The following is a 10,445-nucleotide window of genomic DNA, read 5'->3' as shown; positions in this document are numbered from 1 at the left end:
CCCCCGGGCTCACAAATGCTGGCTTGGCAATTTATAGGAATTCCTATATCCCTGTAAATTGCACTAATTCCTGCACACACGGCAGGGCTTTTCAGAACACCCTTAGCATTACTCATCATGGAACATAGCAGAACATCTCATATAAGAGAAGCTGTACCAAGAGTGTTGTCGGCGCCCCGCACCGGAACCCACTCACACCAGCGCCGCCACCGACGTCGGACAAGCAAGAGAGATACAAACGGATAAGCACTCTCTCGCTCCCTCGACTCCGGACTCAAGGATCACCTCTTCGCTCCGCCTACGAAGGGCAAAAGATTACCCCGTGGTATCAGTAGGATAAAACACTTGAGCACCGCAACGGATTATCAAAGATCAAAGGAAGAAGAAGGAAGAAAATAGCAAAGCAAACACAAAAATGTAACGAGGTTCGGCTACAAATAGCCTACGTCCTCCACCGCTCCAAATCTCAATAAGGATGAACTGATTACAGAGATAGCACACACCCGAACGATCACAAGCGATCGATCTACAAGAGATTCACACAGAATTCCCTTTGCACAAGAAGTAGGATCCCAATCCTCTTCTTCTCTAGAACCCTAGCCTCACAAACAAGAGTCTCTCTCAAATATACGGCCAATAATCTTACCCTAGGGCTCTCATGAGTCCTATATATAGTCTCAAGACCTTCAGATGATCATAGCCGTCGAAACGCCACCAAAAACACCAAAAGAAAATCGTCCGTACGATTTTTCGCGAGCCCGAGTCGACTCGGCTGAAGTCCGAGTCGACTCTGGCACGTCTGAACAACTTCCAGTTTAACTGGCACGATCTCGAGTCGACTCCACTGTATCTCGAGTCGACTCGACGATGCTCCGAGTCGACTCGACTGTAGTTCGAGTCGACTCTGACAGTCCAGACAGAAACATGGTTTTTGCGACTTTCTCCTCTCGGGTCGACTCGACAGACCTCGAGTCGACTCGACTATTCCCGAGTCGACTCGACTGAAGCTCGAGTCGACTCCGACAGTCCGCCAGACAGAAAACTATGCAGAATTGATTTTCCTTCAATTCTCTTCATCACCAAAGGTCTCCACATACCCCAACAATCTCCCACTTGGAGACCTTGGGTATATCCTCTTGTTACTTGGCTCTCCTCTGTGCTCCCACTGAAACTAAATCATCCTAGTGAAATAGGTACGATGCCTCCTCAACGTCTTCAAGCATGAAGACCAGCAGAAGCTGAACAACTCCTCAGCTTCTCCACCGTGACGACCTTCGTCAACATATCTGCAGGATTCTGACTTGTATGAATCTTCTCCAACTTGACGAGTCCCTGCTCGAGCAATGACCTCACGAAGTGGTACCGTATGTCAATATGCTTCGTCCTTGAATGGAAAGCTGAATTCTTTGCCAGATGAATTGCACTTTGACTATCTGAATATAATATGCAATCCTTCTGTTCCTTCCCAAGCTCCTTCATCAAGACTTGAAGCCATATTAGTTCCTTGCACGCCTCTGTGGCTGCCACATACTCCGCCTCCGTAGTCGACAATGCAACAACTGGTTGCAACCTGAAAATCCAACTGACGGCTCCACTGCCCAAGGTGAACAAGTACCCTGTCGTGCTTCTCCTGCCGTCCAAGTCCCCTGCCATGTCTGAGTCCACATAGCCCTGTAACCGGATCTCAGAACCTCCATAGCACAATGACATGTGCTCAGTGCCTTTCAGATACCTCAGTATCCATTTGACTGCGCGCCAATGCTCCAAGCCTGGGCAGCTCATGAAGCGACTCACAACTCCCACTGCTTGAGCAATGTCTGGTCTCGTACACACCATAGCGTACATCAAGCTCCCCACTGCCGATGCATACGGGATTTTTGACATATTTAGCTCCTCCACCCGCGTCTTCGGACTTTGCCCTTTTGAGAGCTTAAAATGGGCACCCAGCGGTGTGCCAACAGGTTTGGCACCCTCCATGCAGAATCTCCTGAGTACTCGGCTGATGTACTCCGCCTGAGATAGTCTGAGGATATGTTTAGACCTATCTCTACTGATCCGCATCCCAAAGATCTGTTTTGCTGCTCCTAGATCCTTCATTGCAAATTTTCTTGACAGCTTCAGCTTCAATTTTGCAATCTCATGCATGCTAGCTCCTGCAACTAACATGTCATCAACATACAATAGCAAGATAATGTAAGATGTACCGAAGTCCCGGAAGTAGCAACAGTGATCCTCCTGACATCTCCTGTATCCTATCTCAAGCATGTAACTATCGAACTTGAGATACCATTGTCTGGGTGCCTGTTTCAAACCATAGAGGCTTTTCTTTAGTTTGCAGACTAAGTCACCCGTGCCAGCTGCAATGTATCCCTCCGGCTGCTGCATATATATCTCCTCATCGAGATCTCCGTGGAGAAAGGCCGTCTTCACATCAAGCTGCTCTAAGTGAAGGTCCTCTACTGCCACCATGCTCAGCACCGCTCGAATAGTACTCATCTTGACTACAGGAGAAAAGATCTCTGTGAAGTCGATACCTGCTCTCTGCTGAAATCCTTTTACAACCAGCCTGGCCTTGTATCGCTTCTTCCCGCCTTGCTCTTCCTTCAGCCTGTAAACCCATTTGTTTGACAGTGCTTTCTTCCCCTTGGGCAGATCCACCAAATCCCACGTTTGATTCTGCTCCAATGACTTCATCTCATCATCCATGGCCAACTCCCACTCCTTCCTGGTATCAACCTCCAATGCCTCCGTGAAGCATTCAGGTTCGCCATTATCTGTGAGCAGCAAATAACTAAGAGTCCCATCATACCTTTGAGGAGGCTTCCCATGAGTACTACGAGTGGACCTTCTTAGTTGTTGAGGGGGTGCCAATGCTTCAGGTTCTTGCTCTGACTGAGTCTTCTGACCAGAATTTGTAGACTCCTCTTCAGGATCCACAAAACACGGCTCAACAGGTTTTGTTTCTGATTCAGTGCTCTGCTGCATTTTCTCATTGAATACCACATCATTACTACGAATGATCTTCTTGTGTTCGGAATCCCAAAGCCGATACCCAAACTGTTGACCTCCGTATCCAACGAAAATACACTTCTTTGATTTGGCGTCTAGTTTGCTTCTTTGACTGGAATCAACATGGACATAACTGGTACAACCGAATACTCGTAAGTGCGCCAAATCAATCTTCTTCGCTGTCCATGCTTCCTCAGAAATCCCAAATTCAAGTTTCTTTGATGGCCCTCTGTTGATCAAGTAGGCAGCAGTGTTAACTGCTTCCGCCCAAAACTGCTGTGGCAATCCAGCATGTATCCTCATACTCCTGGCACGCTCATTAATTGTTCTGTTCATCCTTTCAGCAACTCCATTTTGTTGTGGTGTTCCTGGAACTGTCCTTTGCCTGACGATCCCAGCATCTGCACAGTAGTCCTTAAACTCCCTGCTACAATACTCACCACCGTTGTCCGATCTCAGGCATTTCAACCTCTTTCCTGTCTCGAGTTCTACCATCACCTGCCATCTCCTGAAGACCCCAAATACCTCTGACTTGTGCTTCAAGAAGAACACCCAAAGCTTCCCGGTAGCATCATCAATAAAAGTAACATAGTACTGAGATCCACCAATGGAAGAAACTGGTGCAGGCCCCCACACGTCCGTGTGCACGAGATCTAGCTTTTCTTGCTTCCGAGGTTTACCTTCTTTGTTGAATGAAACACGCTTCTGCTTTCCGAGAACACAATCCTCACATAAGTCCATCTCAACACTCCTGAGACCCTGCAGCTTTCCCAACTGGTGCATCACCTCCAGTCCCTGATAACTCATGTGCCCAAGTCTACAATGCCATAACTTGGTGTCCACATCTGCTGCAACAACTCCAATAGAGTTCTCCGTGCCGTTGGTGACATAAAGTGTCCCAACCTTCTTGCCACTAGCCACCGTCAACGAACCTCTGGATATCTTCCACTGATCAGCTGTGAAAGTAGCCTTGTACCCCTGGCTCGCCAACTGTCCAACAGAAATCAGATTCCTCTGCAGTTGAGGTACGTGCCGTACGTCCTCAAGCTCAAGTGAAGATCCAGAAACCAACTTCACTTCCGCGCTTCCCCTTTCTTGTATGGTGCAAGGCTCTCCATCCCCTAGGTAGACTTTGCCAAAGTCTCCCTTCTCATATCCTTTAAGAAGCTTCCGTTGGGATGTAGCATGGAAAGACGCGCCCGAGTCTATCACCCAAGACTCGTCACAGGTAGACAAAGATAGAACGAGGGCATCCATATCACCGTCTTGAGCAAGATTTGCCAGATCCTTGCTGACTCCTTCGGTGTGGTCGCCTTGCTTCCCTTTAGGAGATTTGCAATCCCTCCTAAAGTGCCCCATCTTCCCGCAGTTCCAGCACTTCGCTCCCTTGTTCTGAGGTGCTCGAGACCTGCTGGATCTCGACTTCGAGTCGCTTCGAAATCGACTGTCCTTCTTTTGTCTTCCCCGGTCAGAGGTGTTTAGTGCACTTCCAGACGACTCCGTAGCTCCAGAAGATTTCCTTCTTGCTTCTTCACTCAGAAGCACTCCCACAACGTCATCAAAAATCAACTTCCCCGTTGCCGAAGAGTTGCTCACCGCCATCACCAGGCCCTCCCAGCTATCAGGCAATCCGGAGAGGATTAGCAATGCCCGAATCTCATCGTCAAAACTAATCTCCACTGACTCCAACTGGGCCGTGAGTCCATTGAACTCGTTGAGGTATTCTGCTATGCTGCCGCCATTTTTCATACGAAGATTAAACAACCTCTTCATGAGAAATACCTTGTTTGATGCTGAGGGTTTCTCGTACATCCGCGGCAATGTTGCCATCAACTCCATCGTCGTCTTCTCGTTTTTGATGTTGAATGCCACTTGGGATGCAAGTGACAATCTGATGGTGCCGAGCGTCTTCCGATCGAGGACCTCCCAGTCTTCATCGGACATCTTCTCTGGTTTCTTTGCTCTACCTCCAAGAGGTAAATAGAGATCCTTCTGGTAAAGGTAATCTTCTATTTGCATCTTCCAAAACCCGAAGTTCGTGCCATTGAACTTCTCAATTCGCAACTTCCCTTCATCCGCCATTGCAGAATAACCAATAGCTCTGATACCAATTGTTGTCGGCGCCCCGCACCGGAACCCACTCACACCAGCGCCGCCACCGACGTCGGACAAGCAAGAGAGATACAAACGGATAAGCACTCTCTCGCTCCCTCGACTCCGGACTCAAGGATCACCTCTTCGCTCCGCCTACGAAGGGCAAAAGATTATCCCGTGGTATCAGTAGGATAAAACACTTGAGCACCGCAACGGATTATCAAAGATCAAAGGAAGAAGAAGGAAGAAAATAGCAAAGCAAACACAAAAATGTAACGAGGTTCGGCTACAAATAGCCTACGTCCTCCACCGCTCCAAATCTCAATAAGGATGAACTGATTACAGAGATAGCACACACCCGAACGATCACAAGCGATCGATCTACAAGAGATTCACACAGAATTCCCTTTGCACAAGAAGTAGGATCCCAATCCTCTTCTTCTCTAGAACCCTAGCCTCACAAACAAGAGTCTCTCTCAAATATACGGCCAATAATCTTACCCTAGGGCTCTCATGAGTCCTATATAGTCTCAAGACCTTCAGATGATCATAGCCGTCGAAACGCCACCAAAAACACCAAAAGAAAATCGTCCGTACGATTTTTCGCGAGCCCGAGTCGACTCGGCTGAAGTCCGAGTCGACTCTGGCACGTCTGAACAACTTCCAGTTTAACTGGCACGATCTCGAGTCGACTCCACTGTATCTCGAGTCGACTCGACGATGCTCCGAGTCGACTCGACTGTAGTTCGAGTCGACTCTGACAGTCCAGATAGAAACATGGTTTTTGCGGCTTTCTTCTCTCGGGTCGACTCGACAGACCTCGAGTCGACTCGACTGTTCCCGAGTCGACTCGACTGAAGCTCGAGTCGACTCCGACAGTCCGCCAGACAGAAAACTATGCAGAATTGATTTTTCTTCAATTCTCTTCATCACCAAAGGTCTCCACATACCCCAACAAAGAGAATAAGAGGAAAGCTTGCAGGTTCATTCAGGGGTAAGGGTAGTTACCTCCTTCAAGGAGAACTGGTCAAGAAAAGAGAGTCACCCAGGTTATAAAACTACAAGCCAAAAGCCATTACAGATACCCATACCTCCCTTTAACAGAAACAAGACAGACAAGAATAGACCTTGTTCCTTTATTGACCCAAAAGAAAACTTATTATTCCACTCATTGTCCCTCAAAGCCACAGAGACTTCGATGGATAGCAAGTCTGGAGCATTGCAGTTCTTAAGCACTTAAGCAGAAGAGGAGTTCAGCTTCTTCTGCTTCCTTCTGCGAAGGCCTGTGAGTGACAAGGGGATTGTGCTTGAGTTTCTCCTTCAGGTTCGAGTGTTGGGCATGGGTCATCGTCGCAGGTGCAGGAGGGGATGCCAACAGAAGGGAATGGGCTGCAAGTGAGAGGACAGATAAGCTCTGAAGAAACTGCTGCCACACGGCTCTTCCGAGTCTCAGATCTACAACCTGTTTCTGGTGGCTCCACACGTCGGTGAATAGATGAAGTGACAATTACTAACCAGGAACAAACACCAATTCCCACAATATATATATATATATATATATATATATATATATATATTCATATTCTAAGCAAACAAACAGAACTGAAATAAAAACTATACTCCAAGAACACGGATCTCATGGCCATTCCAGCTAAGATGTAGTATATGGACTATATTGATGATTTCATGGGTTTGATTACCATTAAAAATACGATACTAGCCAGGTCCAATTAGTATATTTTTATGAAACCAGAAATATAACTCAGTGGCACAAAGAAATAATGGAAATGAAAAGGGGAGTAGGAACAGGGGTCAAAAAGATGGAGCATTCATAGCCATACAAGACCTAACCCAACTTTTCAGGATCAGCAGAAAGAATTAAAATCCATTTAATAAATATTAAATGTAGTTGAGAGACCTAACTCTTCATCTAATTAGAAGCTAAATGTAGTAAAATGAATTATATAATGATTGATATGAACAATTAACTTAAAGAGAATCTTATCAAAAAGATAATACCTGGCACAGCATCTAGAAGTGTTTAAATCAAGGAATGCCGTACCGGTCCGTACCGGCCGGTACGTACCGGTCCGTACCGGCCGGTACGTACCGGTCCGGTCCCTGACCGGTACCGGACACAGATGAAAACCGGTATTTCCGGTTTTCTTCTGTGAACCGGCCGGTACGGAGACCGTACCGGCCGGTACCGGCCGGTACCGCTTGGTACCGGCCTCGTACCGGTGCGAACCGGCCGGTTCGCACCGGTACGGTGTTTTTTTTGGGGGGGGGGAACCACAGCGCCTCGCTGTGGTTTTTTTTTTTTTTTTGATGGGAAAGAAAGTGGTCCGGACCGGTACGGTACCGGTCCGGACCGGTACCGTACCAGTCCGGCCGGCCACCGGTACGCCGATCCGGACCGGTACGGCGGACCTTGATTTAAATATCAGTACTACAGTCTTTTGTGCCAAGCATGGCAATTTCACAAACGGACTCAACTATATAATCATTATGCATCAAAGGATTAAAATAGAAAGACTTCTCACCTTCTAGATTCCACAAGCAGAGCACGCTGTTCAGATGTTTTATCAGCACTAACATCTCTCTCTCTAGCAGTATAGCTGCACAAAAATAACCAGGCTACAGCAATCAGATGATCAGCAGGGCACAAAGATCGCAATGTATCATGTATTGATACTGTAATATGCAGAAATGCAGCATTGAAAATACACCAATTACCATGAAAACTACTATTTACCAGTGAAAATTCATGAGAATACATCAAATTTATGTTAAATAGCTTCGCACAACCAAAAAAAAAAAAAAGACAGACAATCATTATTCACGACTTCTTGAGACCTAATAAGAGCTGAGTGAGTAAATCAGTACCTCGAAGGAAGAACTGCTTGAGGAACAAAAGGGGCATAAGCAGTTTCCCTCTCAACTGTAAGCCTTTGAGCTTTCTGAAACTCTTTCAGAACTGCTTGGAAATCTTTTGCATGCTTTGCATCGGCTATCTTTTTGCTTGCCTGCATTTAGAAATTCATGTCTAAGAATCACGGAATTAAGGGGGAAAATCAGCATGATGTGTAGACCAATAGTTTTAGAGGCCTTATTAGAATGAAGCATATATACAATATGTCACTTCTATATAGCTGGAAGTCTCAAAATAGCTGCCACCATGTTATAGTAATTTAAACACTATGCACCAGAAACAACAATCGTGACCACTACATCATTTGACAAGGAGGTATAGAAGATAGATAGCCTATGAAGTTCTGAGAGAGCAATCTAAAATATTAATACTTACATGGGCGAGGCAAAGACCAAGACAGAGATAACATTGCCTGCAAGAATAGAAGTTAAGAGAAAGAAAAAACAGTTAGTTATGAGATGGTCATTTAATATATGGGAGATAGCTATGGGAGAGTTTCTTGGGGGGAGGGGATAGCTGAAGCTCACCAACGACTCCAATGAAGAAGAGAAGGGCTTCCATGATGAGAAGAGTCTGGCAGGAGAAGTCTGGGCTTGGGGTTAACTAATAGGAGGAGGGAGAGATAAGAAGAACGTGCTCTATTAAATGGAATAAAGTATTTTTATTCCATCGTTCTCTTCTCCTCCTCCACAGGCTGGGACCTATCAGAAGATGCCACTGTATTTCTCAAAAATAAAAAGCAAATTGATCGTACCAATTACTATGATCCAATTCAGATCAAATAAAAAGAACCCCTATCTGTCCAACATTAAGTTGCACATGAGTGATGCTTATCAAGACATTGTAAAATGATAGCTGGAAGTATCAATTCTTGAGTGGACATATTTCATTCTAGCTTAGGTTTAACAATTTTCATGTTATATTGCTCTAAAGAAATGCCAACAAGTAAGCCAGCAACAGTAGAGAACAGCAAATTTCAAGATAATCTTTAAACCCCAGCAACCTTACATGTTTTCTTTTTTGGGGGAACCAGCACTAGAACGGTATGCTATCACCATCTTCATAAACTGGAAATCATTGACTACATCATAAAAAATTATAAATATAAACCATAACCAACCTGAACACAGACCCGGGTGACGAGGGCCGGGTAGTCCTCTTCCCTGATGAGGCCGAGGTGGGCGAGGCAGTAGAGGAAGGCGGCGAAGTTGGTCTCGTGGCCGGTGCCGTAGTCGATGCGGGAGGCGTTGCCGAAGGAGTCGAGGAGGTAGGGGAGAAGCTCGTCAGCGGCGGGGAGGAGCTCCTCGGAGGTAATAAGGGGGAGAAGGAGGGCGGGGGTCTCGGCGGAGAGGCGGGCGAGCCAGGAGCGGTAGGGCGGGTTGCCGTAGCGGGCGGAGTGGGGGAGTGGGGGAATCTCATCGATCCAAGAGGTTAGGGCTTGGAGGAGGGAGAGGAGGGAGGTGACGGTTTGGGGGAGGGGGGGAACGGGGTCGGAGATCTTGCAGCCGCGGACAGAGTGGGAGAGATCGGCGACGAAGCCAAGAAAGTGGCGGCTGGCGGCAGAGGAGATGGAGGCGGTGGGGCCGCCACAGGCGGAGCACACCGACGACGGCGGCGGGCTGGCCTCGGCCGCGGTGGCGGAGGTGGAGCAGACGGCGGCGCATGAAGAGTCGGCGGAGGCGGCGGAGGAGGGGGAGGAGGGCTCGGCGTCGGTCATTTTTTATGGGAGGCGATGCAGGGTTCGGAGGGAGAGGATGAAAAAGAATCGAGGCGGCGGGAGGGGAGAAGGGAGAAGAATCGGGGCGAAGAAGAAACGAGAGAGGGCGAGAGAGCGAGAGAGCGAGAGAGAGAGCGAGAGAGAGAGAGAGAGAGAGGAGGCGGGATGGGTGCGGGCGGAGGGAGAGGAAGAACCGGTTTCTTGCAACAGAAGAAGGCCGGAGGGGAGGGAGGAGGAGGCAGAAGAAGGAGGAGGCAGAGGAGGGAGGAGGAGGCAGAGGAGGGCTTGATATGTCGATCGAGGATGGAGGAGGGGGGGCGGACGCGGGTTTGGTTTTCAACGACGCTACTAAGCGTCGTTATAGGCCAACTCTACGACCACGCTATCAAGCGTCGTATATTGCCGACGCTTTTAAAATGCGTCGGCTATTTTTGGCGCTCTGCGGGACATTGCCGACGCTTGCAGCAAGCGTCGGCAAAAACATGTCGTTAAAATCTCTTTTTCCCATAGTGTATTATATTAATTTTTTTTACCAATATAAATCCTTAATTGGAGTTATATTGAATTTGAATTCTCCTCCGAAAGCAAATCCTTAACCGTACCGGAAAAAAAAAATCAAAAAGCAAATCCTTAAAGAAGCTCGCAAATATTAATCACGACGACTTACATAGTGCATGACAGCTACATTATTTG

General features: G+C 47.4%; 1 protein-coding gene and 1 long non-coding RNA gene across 2 annotated transcripts; both read right to left on the bottom strand.

The window, feature by feature from the left end:
• Nucleotides 1–6,217: 6,217 nt before the first annotated feature.
• Nucleotides 6,218–8,752, bottom strand: LOC149751114 (uncharacterized). Its single transcript, XR_016398621.1, has 5 exons — nt 8,563–8,752; nt 8,411–8,447; nt 7,990–8,129; nt 7,647–7,721; nt 6,218–6,571 (listed from the first exon to the last, which is right to left on the bottom strand). It is a non-coding gene; the product is annotated as an uncharacterized LOC149751114 (long non-coding RNA).
• Nucleotides 8,753–9,039: 287 nt separating this feature from the next.
• LOC149751113 (uncharacterized) lies at nt 9,040–9,752 on the bottom strand. Its single transcript, XM_089927937.1, has 2 exons — nt 9,156–9,752; nt 9,040–9,102 (listed from the first exon to the last, which is right to left on the bottom strand). Exons 1-2 carry the CDS (start codon nt 9,750–9,752, stop codon nt 9,040–9,042), a joined length of 660 nt encoding a protein of 219 aa, XP_089784063.1.
• Nucleotides 9,753–10,445: the final 693 nt, after the last annotated feature.

Source organism: Phoenix dactylifera, chromosome 16 (genome assembly GCF_051530095.1).
Source record: "Phoenix dactylifera cultivar Ajwa chromosome 16, Ajwa_hap1_PhDact_Kaust_v1.1, whole genome shotgun sequence".
Classification (NCBI taxonomy): domain Eukaryota; kingdom Viridiplantae; phylum Streptophyta; class Magnoliopsida; order Arecales; family Arecaceae; genus Phoenix; species Phoenix dactylifera.
The sequence above is the reverse complement of the archived record's forward strand: the minus strand, read 5'-3'. Positions and strand labels throughout refer to the sequence as shown.